The sequence below is a fragment of the Cololabis saira genome, chromosome 15 (assembly GCF_033807715.1).
Source record: "Cololabis saira isolate AMF1-May2022 chromosome 15, fColSai1.1, whole genome shotgun sequence".
NCBI classification, from domain to species: Eukaryota; Metazoa; Chordata; class Actinopteri; order Beloniformes; family Belonidae; genus Cololabis; species Cololabis saira.
Genome location: NC_084601.1, coordinates 16933476 through 16951878, shown reverse-complemented (window position 1 = coordinate 16951878; position 18403 = coordinate 16933476). Strand labels below are relative to the sequence as shown.

General features: G+C 41.6%; 1 protein-coding gene across 3 annotated transcripts in view; it reads right to left on the bottom strand.

Annotated features, from left to right (window-relative positions):
• The window catches only part of adgrb2 (adhesion G protein-coupled receptor B2), a 280821-nt gene that overhangs the window by 9432 nt on the left and 252986 nt on the right, over positions 1-18403 (bottom strand). For all 3 annotated transcript variants that reach the window (XM_061740983.1, XM_061740985.1, XM_061740986.1), the window contains 4 exons: positions 15504-15670; positions 14135-14830; positions 11726-11761; positions 9729-9842 (listed from right to left, as the gene is read on the bottom strand). In XM_061740983.1, coding sequence (XP_061596967.1) covers positions 9729-9842; positions 11726-11761; positions 14135-14830; positions 15504-15670 — 1013 coding nt within the window. The remainder of the gene's footprint in view (positions 1-9728; positions 9843-11725; positions 11762-14134; positions 14831-15503; positions 15671-18403) is intronic.

Below are 18403 nucleotides of genomic sequence, written 5' to 3'. Positions count from 1 at the left end.
TGGCCCCAGTGTGTGCCCTTCTTCAAACCGTAAAAATACTCAGTAATCAACTTCTACAAAACTAAGCTTGGAGTGGAACAAAAAAGAAACCGGTGTTTGTTTTCTGAAATCATACCTGCACTCAGAGGCATCTTTAGGGTTGAAATAGCACTAAAGTTTGCAGGTACGGCAGGTAGGAACAACTTAGCTCGTACTGCCACCAAATAGACAATCGCACCAAATTAAGAGGTGGCTATTAATAAAACAAACAAACAAGAAAAAACATTTTCTGTACTTAAAGTTTCCGGTTTGCAATGAGAAAGAACATTTAAAAGCTACAAGTACAACAAAGTGAATGGGAACGAACAGCTGCAGGATATCAGTGTGCACATTAGAAACAGACACTACAACACAGACATCTACGTCCATCTCTACAAGCCTCTGCAGCAGGGTTGGAGGAAGAGCCCTCAGCCGCTCAGACCCCGGCTCATTAGCAGCTGAATAGGAAATCATGTCTGGATGTGGGTGAGCGACATGGCTGTGAGAGATGACAGGGGCGGACAGGTGCTCGCAGGTAAGTGGATTAACTTTACCTTTGTTGACGGATGTCTGCAGTTCTGCTGACTGTCTGGTTACAATCAAACTGGGACATGACGACAAGCATGCAACGCAAAAGGCCCAGTCAGCAAATAAAACACATGAAACAGGAAACAAAAAGGAAACAAAGAAGGGAGCAGAGGCAGAAATCAATGAACTGTAGCAGTAAGGTAAAGAAATGAAATTAACTGGATGTGAGGTTCACATTAAAACCCATTAAAACATAAACCGAACAAAAGCAAGGACCAGGGGTGCAGGGGCAGATTGAGTGGATACCAGACACTGTGGTCATGTCACGGCTGCAAGTGGGCTTCGGGTCGCTGAGCCATAACATTTTTCAAGATGTCTGTGTGCTTATTTCAGTATAAAATCAAACCGATGGTAGAATGTGGATTCACTTCTGGCATAATTCATTAAAATGCCCAAAAAGAAGTCTTGCATAACTGCATTTAACACCATTTACCCCCTTAACTGGGAAGGAATCTGTGTCAGAAGTAATAATTACCCTTCAAACGGAGCCAAATCTGGTGAATGTAGGGTAAATATATTCCATCAGCACAACACATTGCAAAACAAATGAGCAATCAACCACATGGGCCTGGTTTGCTGCAGTGTGGGCCTGTACAGTCCAAGGCCAGTGCGTCTAAACAGACAACAGTTCCAGCTTGTGATTCAGACCTTTTTCACCTCTTTTTAATTGGCCGAAAGACATTAAATGAGCTAAATCAGTATTGTGCCTATTGGTGCACAAAGCCAGAGTTGGTATCGTTCCGCCAGGACTGCCGTCCGCTCATTAGGAGCCACTGATAGAGCCAGTGTGTTAAAGCCACACTCCAACGGCGCTCGCTTTTCATGGGCAATTTGTGCGGAGGGATGAAAACAGCTGATGAGTTTATACTCGGCATGGAGAATGGGGCAAGGAAATAATTAAAAACAAGCTAATGAGAAGAATTAATTATTCAATTAATGCCTCGAACGTGCCACTGGGGGCTGGGTTCAGGGGGAGGAATGGGTAAATGAGGGAGACAGCAAGACAGGAAATGTCAAGCTGTGAGGACGAATAGAGAGGAGAGTGATCTATGAAGAGGGAGACGCGGGGTGAACTTGCTTCATTGTTGGCATGTGAAATGGAAATCCCTCAGCCCGATGTCAGCAAATTGACTATCAAGACCTATCGGCTTCGTACAAGCAGGGACATTTCCATCATTGAATCAACAAAAATAGGGTCTTTGTTGTCGTGTTATTACAAAATGAGACTTCTTCAAAGTCATATATATTGCTGGAACATCAATAACCATTAACGTTAACTTTAATGCCACTAATGTTAACTTTAATGAGGTAATGAGGCAGGCTAATGAACAAATCTTCCTAGACTACACCACAATGCACTGACACATGCAAGGATTTTATCATGGACTTCACACACTTGCCTAGAGCCATTTAGGCTCAGTTGCCAATCTATCCTTCACATTCCAAAATGTGCTGCTCTGATACAGCATGAGTGAAATCCTAATGAAGGAGGCGTGTTCCTTATGTCTCAGTCTCCGTCCCACGGTGTTCCTCACAACGCTGCTCTGTCTAAAGAGCTGTCTGAAAATGCACCAGCCTTGCCATCACGCCGTGTGCTGACCCATTCTGACACTTTCACACCAGCAAGGATCTACACAAATTTCTGCCTTGACCTTCTGAACTCAGTGGAGAAAAAAGGAAAACAGCAGGTCTGTTTCTCAGTGACACAAGTGGAGAATCTAAACATGAAGGCAGACACATATTCCAGCGCACACTGTGTCACATGCACATTGCATCCTTGCTGTCTCTTAGTCGTCCCAACGTCTCTGCTTGTATCTTGTCTCCAGTGCGGCACGTACAGTGAAAACGGACTCTGTCCCTCTGGGAGCTACGTGGCCCACCAGCTATACTTAACAGGACACCATTTGAATGAGTCTTTTTACTTTTAGCAATAATGGCAGTCCACTCTCCATCCACTCCAACAGTGTTATACAAGTGTTATCAATGCTAAAAGCATTCGCAAATGGAAGCAGATAACACCATGTTCATGTCAAAAACATTGAGTCCATGTCAAACAAAAAACTGCTGTTTTTTAGGTCAGAAAAGCAAAATTACCACTTGAGAGCTAACATGAATAGCTCTGAAGGCTACTTCTTCAAAATGTGAAACAGTTGCTACATATCCACCTACATTAACGATTCATTTAGATGTGTTTCAAAAGATTCAAGAGGAATGTTTGTGTCATCGAGAAGACCAAAATTAAGAATCATTTTCATATATCTGGAGTAGCTCTGCAAGCTTTTACAGCCTCATAGAAGCAACAGAATATTTCCAACCGTGAGGTTAATAACCCCTTTGAAGATCTGACTTCCCCTTCTTTCCACTCATGCCTTTTCCCATCATTTCCGTCTCTTAACACTCAGTTATTAGATTAGAGCCTCCGCAAGTCCAAGTTGTCAACACAAGCAAAGCCGTTTGCAGGGTATTACCGAGTTAACATAAGCGATAAATTCTACGCGTAATAGGAAATGTAAGGCTGATGACCACTTTAAGCCCACTGCAAATGGAATAAAATGTGGATGTGACAAAAAGTCTGTTGGTGCCTCTGTTATCGTATATTTGTATATTTTTTTGCTCTGATATCCACTCATCTCCCAAACACAACCAACACACAGACCTTACCTTTCCAGAGTAAATGTATCAGGTCCCCTCTGATCCACTACGCCTTAGTGCTTTTATCTGATGCTGTCCCATCAGCGCTCATGTGCACATTATGCTTTCTTATTTATTTATTTTTTTCCAATGAACTAGTTAATGGACAGCATAGGCATGGTTTATGAGGTGATTATAAATCCTGTTTTGAATGGGTCGTTGTCTTTGAGCAGATTCATTACTCGGTCACGGTGTTTAGACCTTAAGGTTTTATTCAGGCGTGGAAATTGATACAGTGACTGCATGGTTGCCACACAAACACATTCCCAAGCAGCGGGAAACACAAACACTAACAGATAAAAACAAACAAACAAACAAACACCAAACAACAACAACAAAAAAGTCCTGAATCAGACCATTGTGGAAATCCGTCTGTCCTGGTTTAACAGTTCCAGGTTTGCAATATATTATGAATTTCCACAGGGGCTGACAGGGATGGGGGGTGGGATTAGCACTCATTATGCGAATGCTGAACCACGAGATGGTTTTCACAAAGATGCATTGGGGTTGTTACATCCCCACACCACTAGGGGACGATCTAATATCAAGGTTCATCAAATACAGCCACTTCACAGATATAGTTTGACACTGTTTGCGTTCCAGTTTTTACACCTAATGTGCTGTAGAGATAGGTGTCTTACATGTGTCACTAATGCTAAAATAAATACACCTATAAATCTCTGTTAGTTACTTTTTTTTCAAGGCTTGTCAAGCTTTTACTGTCTCACTGCACAGTGACAGTTTATTGTGCCAAGAGTGGCAGATTTACTGCAGACATGATCGACTTCAAGCACTATATTAAAGAGATATTTAATTTTCAAGCAGCAACCATCAAATGTATGATCTAAAAAGAGTGTTCCAGCAAGATTACTCATCAGTTCACTACAGAGTGTTGAGCTAGCTGTTTAACTATGCCAGACCTGTATTTCTCTGGCAAAAAAACATCTAATTTCAGGGGTGTTGTTTTTCTTTTTAAATAAAAAAAAAAAAAAAAATCAGTTCATGTTGTGTTTTTAAAATTTTTTCTCAGAACACGACGACCTCTAATTATTCCAATGAGAAACAACATTTCCATGGGTTTGGGTGACTAATGGATTGCACTTTGTAATAACTGAATATCTTTGTAATATCTGAATGCTTCAAAAAGATGATGGTGCCCGCTTATTCACATTTAGAGTCATGGGGATCTGCTGGAGCCTAATCCAGCTCTCATTGGTTGCCAGCCAGGGCGCTACATATGGATAGGTTGCCAGTCTAAACACAATAATGTTTAAATTCACATTAGTGTTTTAATGTTTAAACTAAGCCATTCATTTTGCCCTGTTTGTTATCATTAGCTTAAAATAACAGAAATATAGTATTCAATCAGTTCTTTTAATATTCTTTTAATTGGCTATAAGTAGGCTAAAGTGAGCATTTTACCTTGTGCATCTTCAAATGCCCAAGTGTTTGTTATCAATTTTATGATCAAGAAGTGAACACACCTTTCACCTGACCGTATCATCTTATCCTTTTCTGACCATTAACATTATGATTTTAGCATCCGCAAACTGGCACTGACATTTTTTTATGTTTAAATTTGGACTGTGGTGTGCACAAGTGAATTATAATTAGAACAACTACACATCTGCATCTGCTGTGTCCGTCCGCATGCCCGTGCGCAAGCGAGTATAATTCCTACACAATGCTCAATCACTGTACCTGCAAGTGAATTAGACAAAGAAGCTAACAGCTGCAGCCTATTTTAGAGCAGATAAACACTCCTTGCCATTAAGACAGCGTCCTTTTGGTTTAGAGAAAGCTTGAAAAAGAAGACTATAACATCTCAACAGTGGAAAAATGCAAAGCTTGACGAGCCTAACTATAGTTGCCAAGCTGTGATTGAACAGTCAGCATTCCAGCAAGAGTCAGTGACATGTGAGATATTTATTATTCCTGCTTCAAAAGGCAGCTACACAACAAACAGTGCCAAGCTGGGTGATAAATACTGTTGCATGTACTGAAATACATCAATTCAGACCTGCTTTTGGTTTGCGGGCTCTTGCTTAAGAGGTTTATGTTGGGTTTTGTGTGGCTTACTTTGACTTTCTTTGTAAACGAGAGATGGTCTGCGCGCTAGTGACGGCTCAGTGTTGTGCCTCGGTGGTGGGGGAGGTGGCACCTGTGGTGGATGAATACCAGCCATGGCGGTTACAAGGGTTGCAAGAGGATTTGGGTCCTCTGCAAAACATTATTTAGGGACTTTCAAAAGTCAATGGGTTTAATGACTTCTTTTTTTTTTTTTTGTGGGGGGGGGGTTTGCCTTGAGTCTTTGTTACTTCGTCTCATTTGGCCTGGATCTGGCCACACACCTATGTCATTAAAAGGTAAAAATGTTAAATAGTGCCTGTCATTAAGTACCAAAGTCAATTAGGCATGGGGAGTTTAAAGACTTTTTAACTTCGACACTTCTTTGGGTGTCCAGCCGTGACATGACACCCTCATGAAGCGCCGTTTTCTTGCTATTAAATCACTCAAGTAATTTATGGGAAAAATCTTTGACACTGTGTGTCATATGCAATAAGTCGGGGGTAATTAAAGTTGTTCTGAAAGGATTTTATCATCATTCATACCATAATTGTCTCCTAAAAAGGTGTTTATGTAATCCAACCACAGGCTGCGCAACAATGCAACCTCAAATGTAAAACAGAGAAAAGAAGAAAAAAAAATGCACACAAAAGAACAAATCCATACATGCACCCAACTAACTACACCGTCAAAGACATGCAGATACTCTCCATGTACAGTACGCACTGGAATGCCAGTGTATGAACATGGACACACACACACACACACACAAACACACACACACACACACCCATCTCATCTCCATAATTACTGTATAGTCAGCATGTCCGTATCTGGAGGTGACTCTCAGAGTGAGATGTTGACAACAGCATGGCTGAACTCAAGCTGGGTCTCATCAAAGGGCTGACACTGATAGTATTATCCATATAATTATTCACACTTAAGTGAACTGCCTACTTACTTTTAACATAATGGATTTGGATGACTGAGCCAGATCTGTCCTTCCCTTTCGTTTCACATCTTCAGAACTGTTGACGTCAGTAACCAAAAGGAAACATATGTCCCAATTTGTCTCAATTAGTTCAAATGCAACCCATCAATTACAAGTGACTGGTCTGTCATTTCTTGTATATTTGGGCGTAATCTCAAAGTTCCCCCTGAGCTCCCGCATTAGCATGCTGCAGCACAACTGTTGAGGGCCACAGACTTCTAATGTAATGCTCAAGCTGCATGTCATTTTCCCTCTCCTCTGGAAAATATTTGCTTGGCGTGAATGAACGGGGAGCTGGCCAGCACCTCTGAATATCGTGCTCAAGACACCGAGCAAATGAGGAGTGAAGGAAAAGGCCCAGGGTCGGGCATCAGGAAGAGTGTTTGAATGTGTGTGTACACGGTGTGTGTATCCACATGGCACGGAGAATATGATGTCCGACCAGCCCCAGCTCCTCTCCTGGCGCTGTAAATTAGATGTGAACCAGCATGCCGCCGCTGCCAGGGGAAAGTACACCTATCAAGGCTGGCTGACTCGTGCGCCTGCACACACTACATCTCAGCAGATGAGTGTAGTGCGAGCGTGCGTTTAAAACTTAATGAAAGTGGCCCTCTGAAGGTCACTGCAGAAGCAGGGAGGGACTGGTTCATCTGCTTCTAATGGCGTATTAATGATTCAAAGATGCTTCCGTGTCTGATGGGCACAGGTGGCCACCAATGCAACCTGCAGACTCACACACCAAACCAAGCACCCACCAAAGCACACACAGGACAGGACATAGATATAGATATAGATACAGTGACAGACAAAGCATTTGTGTGAAAAGGCTGTTTTTTTAAGCATTTTTTTTTCATAGTAAGATGATTTGAAAAGAGTGACAAATAATGCACCGGTCTTAATTGCATAATCTGGATTTCATTAACCAGCTATGATTGATTATTCCATCAGTAACAGCTTGTGTGATCTACTTTTTTGGTAGGTATTTAATAAAAGGCCCCAACCACAAGTGAAAATGAATTAAAAATGATTAACAGCATGAAAGATGGTACAGAAAGTGCCTCTTAAGAAATATTTATGAGGTAGTCATTGTTTGATTCGCCCCAGTTGGGATACTATGAAAAAGGGTGAATTAATGAAATAAAGAAAACACATGCAGTGTTAACATTACTTTCAAAATCCCTTGTTATTATGTTGACACATTTTGACTGAGGGAAAAAATAGCACCACAAAGAATAGAACTGCTTTTCTAAAATGTGCTCAGATTATTTAGGAATATTACTTTGAAGGACACATTTACAAGAAGTGCTGATAATAAAGTTGCAACCAAAAGTTTAGTTTTACAGTTCTTTTGATTTCTTTATTTGTTTCCATGTTTGACGGCAAAAAAGAGGAAAGCTCTCCAGTTTTTGCTCAGTTAAATCTCTCCCTTTTAAAAATATTTCTAGAATGTCAGAATAAAAGATTTTTTTGGTACATTTACCAGATGCCTCCAACTCCCACGTTCAGTCAATAACAGGTATGAGTTGCACTGGAGGACACACTCATTGTGCCCAACAGGACGGAGATGCACTCTGTGTCCCAGACTTGAAAGTGATTAAGTGTAAAAATGTGAAAAAGAACCTCAAAAAATAATAAGCAACAACAAAATCCCTTTTTAAAATGCTGGTTGAAAGCGGCGAGAGTATCACAATCCACAGTAAAATGTTTTCTGTTCCAAAGTGAGCTGAAGGGCTGTGGGGCGACAGGAAATCGGTGCTCCAAAACCACCATATCTGAACAAACTGCCATAGTTTGCAGTTGCATATAGGGACAAAGATTGCAATTTTTTGGAGAAGTCTGCTTCACTCTGATGACACTAAACTCAGGATCATTTTTTTGGGCTGCTTTGTTTCTACTACTTTTCTACTAGTGGGACTAGTGCACTTCACAAAGAACTTTGGCTTTAAGAGAAGAAGATTATCTTTGTATCCTGACATGAAATATCACATCAGCTAAAGATTAAAAGCAAACATACTACGGAAAGCATGGAAGTTTGGGATCTGGGGCGCCTACCAGACCAAATAATTGATTTAACAGACCACTTGTGTCGAGTATGCTGCACCAATCAGGACAAATGGGGCGAAATTGAGCCATTTGGATGTTGGTCCTTTTTCTACATCACAACAGTACCATAGTCTAATAAACAATAATATTCCTTGGCAGCATTTCTTTTTTTCAGATCATCCACATTGTTGTCTTCACAAGCAGCAGTTGACAGACGTATCGCGCCCAAAACTAGAAAGCATTTGAAGTGCTCCGTTGTCGGCTGTACGAGCCAGCACAGAACGTTGTGTTCTCCTACCGTCAACAGACAACCAAAAAACAACCCTGTGGATTAACATAATTCCTGAAGAAAAAGTCTCGGACACAGTGTGCTCTCAGCACTCTGAATCGGACTGCATCGGGGTAATACCAAGCTGCATTGGCATCTGAACTCTTATTCAAAGAGGGTTCAGTACCAACTGTTAATGAGAAATCCATAGAGGATGAAAATGTCAGTATTTTTTTGAAATATTCAAATTAATGCAGAAGTTTTTAATGAAACGGGGAGGGGTGTGTTTTCCCCACTTTGTCTCTGTCTATGAAGGGAACGGGTGAGCAGAGAAGTGGCTCATCGCATTTAAAGTGACAGGCCCAGAAATGCTGCTGATGTGAAAAGGCCAGTTCATACAGGGTGAAACAGCGCTATAAAACAATAAATCCTTGGGGTGTTTCGACCAATACATGTCACAGACATCTCTTTTAGAATACCATGAATTGTATTTATGAATTGTATAAAGCTTACAATTTTGGCTTTAAAGCTTTGCTATGTAGACAATAACCCCAAGCTTTTCTCTAAAATTGTAGACAACACATGAAAGGTCTTGGATTGACTTTCACAAAGCTCTAACTGGAAAAAAAAAACAAGAAAAAGCACTAGACTAAACTAAATTGTTCTGTCAGAAGGAATTAGCCAAAATTCCAGGAAGATTCCGTGGGAAGCTTGTAGAAAGCTGCCCAAAAGGTTTGAGACAAGTTTGAAAGCAATTCCTGCAGATACTAAGTGTTTATAAATGTTTGACCTTGAAAAAATCGATTATTCTGACATTTAAAAAAAAGAAAAGGGTTTTTGGTGTTTTTTTGTGGACTGCATGTAAACTTCAGATTGCAACAGTATTAAGTCTGTGTTCAACCATATTGGTGGAACTGTGATCCGTATTTGCACTGCAGCATCAGAGCTACGGTTCTGCACGTGAAAACGGTGGGTTTCAAGGTTTGTGGCAACGTGTGGTCAACGTGCGAAGAGGTCATAAGAACTGTGGGTTCCCATCCCCCTCCTGGGCAATGGTCTTACCTTGAATGTGGACATGGCTGGGTCCCTGTTATACCTGTCTATGGTGTGGAACTTGGACGAGTGGTTGAGCTCATGGTACAGCTCAGAATGTCTTTTGCGAGTGTGCATCACTTTCTGAAAGGGAAAAAAGGAAGGGACAGCAAAAATGAAGTAAATAGAAACAAACAAAAAGAAAAGTAAAAAGAAAAAATGGAAGGTGTATGATGGGGGTTAATGCAGGGGCAGGCAGGGGAATAGGTAAAAGGCTGAGGGACTGCAGTGATGCCAGCCATGAAAAGGGGGTTAGAAGGGGTTGCAACAAATCAATCGATTGCTGACTCATGCTCATCCACCATCCACTTCCTCAGTCTCTTTGGATTTTGCCAAGTGGGAATGCTGCAAAAAAGTCCTTTAAATGAACATTTGGTTGCAATGACTTAGAAAAAATGCCACCGCTATACTAAGGTGCTAAATATAGGTTGTGTTCACTCAGAATTTTGATTAACACACTGAAATTCAACCATCTGTACAGAAGCTAACAATCTTGACAATGTTAAATAAAATGTTTCCTGTGCAGCCTACATCCATCTCAAAGGCAGATACATCTTCATTTATGCATGTGTGTGTCTGTTTGTGTGTGTTAATGGTCTGTCCTGGGGCTTTAGGTAGTGGGTAATCATCAAAGCAGCTTGTTAGTTTGAAAGTGACACAGCGCAAAGATGCCAGCAATCACACCCACTCACTTACTGGCCAACACTAGTGCTTAGTCCTGGTGCCGATGACTTCAGAGACATTGCACTCGTGTCTGCTCAGCAAAGAAAGGGCTGTGACCTCCTTGCTACAGTATGACTTCTTAAAGCTTTACTCGGAGAGTGACACTCATAATGACACTCAATAAAATGCAAATACAGTGGAGTTGCAGAGTGTTAGTCCTTGCAATAATCAATATTCATCCAAAAGAATGGATATCTAAACTTCTTAGGCAATAATTTTCTTTTTTAAATGCATTTCTTCCACACAGCCCACGTTGAAGCAACTGAAAATGAGTCAGCTTACTCAACAACAAAAAAAAAAAAAAAGACAAAGGCATCAGATTTCTTGTTGTTTACAACAGAACTGAATAATTTCAACTTGGAATAGTTTAAAAGTTGAAACTTTGTAAAAAATAAAAAGGGGGGGGGGGGGGGGGGGGGGGGGGTTGCAAACAGATTTTCCTTCTTTTAAGCCTCTGTGGTGGTTTTTGTATGCCAGTCTGTTCCAAAAGTCAATAGTCAATTGATGGAAAAAGAGCTGATTTCAAGGAGAGCTCACTTCCCCGTTTACACAACTGACATAGAAATCTCCGTAAAATTTTGCCAAACAAGTAAAATAATCTTCCATCAGTGCTTTCAGCGGCTTGTCATCACTCATACCCTCGGTATAAATGATATGTCAGCATGGTCCAGTCGTCGTAACGGTGAAAATGAGATGGAGCTCTTCGACGTGGAGGATTGTATTTTACAGTGGAGGAGTATTTACTGGAGGCTGGATATTCACAGGACACCCAGCTCACTGTGACACAAACATACTCACGCACGTCGCCAATCCATCTCGTTCCAACAGATATAACCAGCAAATCAGCCGCGGCCACAGACTAGACGTGTCGACCCAGAACTCAGCAGCGCTCATCCAGACATACGAGGACTCTACGTTGCTGTTTTTTCAACCAGGACCTCAACGCTACAGACTTGGGATTAGATTGTAGGTGCTAATAGTTAGTTTAGTTGACACATAAGGTCATTGTATGCGACAGGCAGGTGGGTAGGGAGAGCTTTGAAGCCATTGTTGGAGAAACAGCATCTTTGCAAGGTACAGTAGCTCTGAAATAATTCATTGCTCTAAGTGCAAGGGGTACATAGGTGTGAAGGGAGGGGTTTTTGGCAATGCTTTTTACTCCTCTATGAGTTACTTATGTTCTGGCAGAAGCACAAGAAAGCAGAGACGGGCTGATGACATAGGGAGGAGGTCTGAGATCTTACCTCGAAGTCCAGCTCAGAGTACCGTACTCTTTTCCTCTGGAAGAGGATGGGGGGCAGGGGGAGAGAAGACAGCATCAATGACCACCCCTTAATCCCTGCTGAACTTTGGCTATCTCAATCTCTTTGTTGATCTCTCAGAGTTAATGTTCAGTTTCAAAAAAGAGCAGGGCTAATACACACTGGCTGCTCAACATGATACAGATATTAGGAATGTCAAGGCAAGAAGAAAATTATTCAGTCAATTTCAAGGGAATGAGATTAGCGAAGTGGAATAACCCAGAATTAGATTGAAAGAACAATTTCTTGGCTCGCATACTCTCAAACACGATCGTTATGACCGTGACGAAAATCCTTCTCCTTGCCCTTTTTTAAAAAAAAAAAAGAATTGTTGAAAAAACAAAACAAACAAAGAAAGAAGCTGCAAAAGAGATGTGAGGGATGGTTTTCCTCCCATAATCTTGTTTGGACCCCTTCCGGTCTCAAACCTAAGTGCCTCCACAGATATGGCAAGCGGCACACAAAACGCCAATTTAACAGCTGCAGACATTTCCAACTCATCTGGCCCTGACATTGCGCTGAATTGCATTCCATCTCTGAATTCCTATCTGGCTCCCGGTGTCTGCCAGATTTGCATTTGGCAGGGAGCAGAGCTGCTCTCCACAGTTCGTTAAAAGCTGTAGTCATTCCTTCAAAAGGGCAAAGTTGCTGATCTGACGCATCGGCAGCCAAGGTTTTAAAAATGCACAGAAACTCAAACAGACACAGAGGTAAGTTTCTCCCAGAGGTGCCCTATTCACTTTGTGAATTCACCCATTACTGCTTAGAAAACTAGAGGCAATTATTCACCTGCTATAACCAGCTTACCTCAATTAAAGAGATTCCACGATAGCGCTAGCTTCGCAACATGGGACACATGCAGCATGCATATACGTGAGCTGTATATCGCATGTTTTCATGGGGACACACACAAAGCAGTCCTTTACTCATTCATACGAAATTCCCACGCAGTCTTGATTTCCTGTAACCATGGCATCACCGGTTATCCACTTGTTTGCATACATGTAGTGCTTCTTGTGAGAATATACTGTTTTAGAATTGAAATCCCTCTGTAGCATGTTAGGATGAGATGCCTTGAATGCTAATTTAAAAATAAATTGATTCATCGATTCTTCAAGTGAAATGAAATGTAAAAGTTTATCTGCTCCATATCATGTCCGCATGCTTAAAACTGGGGAGCAAAACATTTCTGTGCTTTGATTTTGAAGCGCAGACTCTGATACCCATGCTCAAATCAAGCATAGTCAATAAGGCTGAAACTATAGCAGTAAATCATCTCCAGCAGGTTTCTCTCGTTTCTTTTCCTTCCTTTGGCTTTCAAGAGTCCACTCGCAGCTCTTCTAACACAGATTGTTTATGAGTTTTAATGACTCATCTTCAGTTCAAAATTAGGCCTCTGCGCTTTTCAGTGAAAGTGATGTTCCCATTGCGGCGATCTGCCCTATGACTCAGCAAGACCATTGGATTAATATCTAACATTTGAGCATTTATCCATCCATGTAAGTGCTTGCTTTTTGTCTATCCATGCGTGTTTGTGTTTGTGTGTAATATTAAGGTGGGCTAAAAGACATTCACCAGGGGTATTTCCTCCGATCCCTTCTGTCTCGGTCCATCTGCTGCGCCACCTTGTTCGATTCGGAGTGGGTATAGCACGCAAACAGTATCACATTTGCTCACATAGAGATGGTAAACTAATAAGAAGCCGTCTGTCATAATGAGAATGACTCATTTCAGTGCTCATTGTCTCAGTCAGCAGCAATAAATACTACTGGGCTGAAATAATAGCAGCTGTTGTAGCAGACTTGTTCTTAGGCACACAGCCGCGTTATCGTCACGGTTCTGGCTGTGCTGGAGCCGTCTATGATAGACAACAAGTATCATAAATTACCTAGTGTGAGGGCAGCAGTCATGGTATTGTTGATAAAACTCTCTCCTCTCCCCCAAACTACATTAGTTTCCAGTAATAGATATACATTATGCATGACTTAACAAATTATTTTTTGTGAAGTGAAAAAAAATGATGTGTCGATTTTTCCACAAGATGAAAATGTTATTTTGAGAAAAATATCGAACTCCTGGTTGCAATCATTTCCTGTAACTTATGGACACTGGATCCAACTAGTTTTGTTTGCAATCTTTCTTTTTAAAAAGTTTTGCAAAGATAGAATAATACAAAAAATGTTTGGAGTTCATTCAGAGAGTGAAATCCCCCCAACTTCAGTCCATCACTGTACCAGAACCAATGCAGCCACACCACTATATCCATCACTGCAACACATAAACTAGGGTGGAGAAAAAGGTCAACAGCCATTTGGAAACCCTCCTTCCCTTACTTGACAGTGTCTAACCCACCTCCAGTGATCCCACTGAGACATTGGTGTTGGCATTGGTGCTGCCCAGGTTGCGTGGCAGGGTCCTGGTCCTCTCCACGGTACTTCCACCTGTTAGGATCTGTCTGACTGACGGCCTCTGGCCCGGCTTTAGGTGGAGAGAATGCCCATGGGAGTGCATGTGTCCTCCGTGAGAGTGCACGAGGCCACCTTGAGCCATTAAGTGGCCATGCCCATGGGGTATGGTTTTGATTGTCCCATAGGAACGGTTGAGGTTCATCGTGAGGTTCATGTCACCCACGCTGGAGGGCACAAAATCTGCCGGGTAGGCTTCGCTCTCGGCCGGGTGGAGGGTCAGAGGAGAGGGAGGCGGGGGAAAGGGGGGGTCCTCCACTGTAAGGTTGAGAGGCTTTTCCTCGCCTCCTAGTCCCAGACTTCCTCCTTGCGTGGAGGTTGCTGGAGGTTTGAGACTTACTGTCCTACGAGGTAAGACCATGTAGTCTCCCTCCCCTCCTCCACCACTTCCTCCGCTCCCTGCGCTTCCATCCTGGGAGTTGTTGGAAGATGCGGGCGGTCGCGCCCAGCCCAGGCCACTCTCCGTGCACAAGTAGATGGGAGCAGTGTTACGCTGCTGCCCCTGCTGCCTCTGCTGGTCCATGTTCATCTCCTTCTTCAGGGGCGTGTCGCCCAGCTCGTTGAGTCCTCCTAAGGTGGGAACCTTGTGGAGAACAGAAACATTTGAGTCAAGCAACCATTTTCTAGTCCTGAGAACCTTTTTGGGTCATATAGTAACAATGTAACGCGACTTTATTGCTTTAAGCACAATTTATATATAATATGCTGTCTTTTATGATGCTTTCAAACTGTCCCGTTTGGAGCAGTTTGGTACATGTGAACACAGCAATCACGCTCGGATGCGGCACAAAACAAGCGAGCCGAGATCATCTAGGAGAGGTTACGGTTAGGTTCTCGGCTCGATTCCATTCCAGACCTGGAGCGGTTTATTTGCAGTGAGAACATAATCGACTCAGCACATAGACACAAACTAGCCACACTCGCTTACGATGCTCCATAGTTGTTGTTTTTCCCGGGGTACGGAAGAGGAAACTCCTTCCGCGTTAATTTCTGACCAATGAGAGAACAGTTGGTTCGCGCATGGCATTTGTTAACAGCTTTGAACCGCTACAGACAGTGGCCTTGTGAACACAAACACCACAAACGAAAAACGAAACAACTATCGATTTAGCCCCTGAATCGGAACAAAACAAACGGGCCACAGGTCTGAAAGCACCCTTAGTCTACATAGTCATTGTGTTTTTAAATGTATGATTTTAGAAATCCACTGCATCTATCATCGCATCCGTCAGTAAACAGAAACAGCTAAATTCTACCTGCACAATGAGGTTTGGAGGTGGGATGTTTCCAGGGAGGGAGCTGAAGTTGACCCCCACTCCTCCCTCCTGATGGGCTGCAAGCTTAGGATCATCCTCATCATCCAGGGAGATTCGAGACAGGGTCCCAGTGATGGTGGCTGGGTTACAGGTGTCTTTGAAAATGACTGACGAGAGATGAGGGAGGCACAAGAAGCAGAGGAGTTCAAGAGTGGGGAGAGGGAGGAGGAGTTGGGGGATTTCCAAAGTAAAAAAAAATAAATAGGAAAAGGGAAACAAAAAGTAAAGGAAAGGGGTTTATAGGTAGGGGACACAAAAGAGGAAATTAAAAGTAAAAAAATGAAATGAATGTTGTATGAAAATGGATTTATACATTTTAAAATAGAAAACTGTTGGTGAAAAAGAAAACAGGCAGTGGTACAACTGGGAGAAAATGTCCACCTATCATTGTCAGCTTCTCCAGTGTGCATTACTTTTTTTTCTTTTGCTGGCAGCATGACTGAGTTGCTGAGCAAGATTGTTATTAGTTTAAAGAAAACAATTTGTGAAAGAAAGTGCTTGAACCACAACAGAAGCAAACTCCCGGCCGACTGTTTTTTTTTACTTTTCCCTGCAATTGTGTGTTAGTCTGTGAATTAATGTCTGTAAACATGCATATGAATACATATTACGTATGAGTATTTGGCATATGTGAGGTTGTATAATTTTCACAATAACGTCAGTGACAGAACACAAAAACAAGTGGCTTTTGGTTAGTTTCCATGCATTTTGCTTAGGACAAACCTACTGATGTCACATGTCCAGAACAAAGACAACCCCAATTCCAAAAAAGGTTGCAACGCTGTGTAAAATGTAAATAAAAACAGAATGCAATGATTTCTTAATCTCATAAACCCATGTTATATTTACCATAGAAAATAAACAGAATATCAGATGCTCAAACTGAGACATTTTGCCATTTCAGGTAAAATATTAGCTGGATTTGAATAAGTGCCTATGGTGTGGCAAGCTTAAACATCTGGAAAGGAACCACCAGTGCTGAAAAGTACATGTAGGTTGTTTTTAAGAAACATAACATCCAGACAATATCTCTTTCAGGGAAGCCCTTGGATATTTCAGCAATGCAATGCTAAACCACACGCTGCATCCATCATGAGTCAGGGTGCTGAACTGGCCTACTTGCAGTCCAGATCTTTCAGCAATATTAAACATTTGGTGCATGAATCGAAACATTTAGGCAATGAAGTCCCAGGACTGTTGCTACAATCCTGCATCAGACAGGAATGGGACTGCATTCCTCTAAAACTCCAGCACCTGGTCTCCTGTTAGGGAACTGTTAGGGCAGTGATGACCTAACAGTTCTTTAAAAAAAAGAAGAGATGCTACACAATGGTTACCACCACCCTGAAGCAAAACTAATATTTTCCATTTAAATGGCTAAATATCTCAGGTTCAACATCTAACATGCTGTTGACGTTCTAAAGAGAGTAAAAAAGGGGTTTATGAGATTTGCAAGTCGTTGAGTTTTTATTTTTTTTATTGACATTTTACACACCAACCCAATTTTTGGGGGGAATTGGATTTGTATTCTAGGATTAACTAAAGCTGTTTTTCCACTGTTGGAATCCAGTTCAAGCTCAAGATACTTTACAAGAACAGCCGCTGCTGAATTGTGTTGAAATCCACCCAACTCCCAAGGTGGCATTATCTCTTGTAAATGAGACCCTGGGTCTCAATGACATTTTACCTGTATAAATAAAGGTTGATAAAAAAAAGCTTGTGACGGTTCTGTGCAAGTCAAAGCAATGGAGGTTAGGATTGTCAGAAGAAGAATTGATTATAACACACAAAAAAAACTGGGAGCATCCTAAAACTGCTTGCTGGTTCCAACTGTGGAAAATCAGCCTGATGAAATGCTTATGAGATGCTACGGTTTATCACAATAGGAAGTCTAAGCTGCACAATCAAACATGTATCAAAACGTTTCTAAACTCATGCTAGATGTCATGCTCATTCTGCTATTTACTGAATTAATATAATGGGTTGTCCATGTTTATTATATGACAGGTAGGCTTTTCCTCTGGCCCAAAAGGAATTTTCAAGACTCATGTGGCACTAAGGAGTATTCTTGAACTGCCGCAGTGTGACCAAACGCTGCGCTACAAAAGCAGAGTAGTACAGAAGCTAGGATTTTGTCAAATTAGACAGGATGAGACCGATTTTGAGAAATTGGACCGATGTAATTTCTGCATACAGTAAAAGCTCTGCATCAAACAATGCGAGTAAAGAGAAGAACCTATAGACAAATCCAGCGCTGATTAATGCAACTACTATTTTTTTTGCAACACCATTATTGCCGTTGCAGGTCAAAAAGATAAGACATCTTTTTAAATGCAGCCCCTATCAGATAACTGAACGTTTGTTGGCAGTTTCTACGCATTATGTTGTAGTTTGATGAAAAAGGCTAAAAAAAAAGAAAGGTAACATTCCCTTTACTTGTTTCCCTGGAGAGACGCAGCTTATGGCTCACTGTGTGATGCTTCCTACCACGACTCAGCGAATCAAGTTATGTCCACATTTAAAGTTTCTTGTTTGACACTTTTGATTTGGCCATAGTTCTATACTCGTAAGGAGTAAGGTGGGGAGGGTGGGTGTCTACATACTTACTGACATCCATCCCAGACAAATTGTCCAGTCTTACTATTTTTGTTAAAAATCTATGGCTAAGTATTGATATGACAAAATTAAATGCGTTAGGATTTGAAAATTCACCCGACAAGGTGTTTTCAACTCATTGGTTGGGGTTTTTTGTCATGTAGTGTGGACATAACTGGACCGGCAGACTTTGTAATTTCACAACTTCTATTAACTGAGGTACTCAAGAAAATACAAAAATTAAA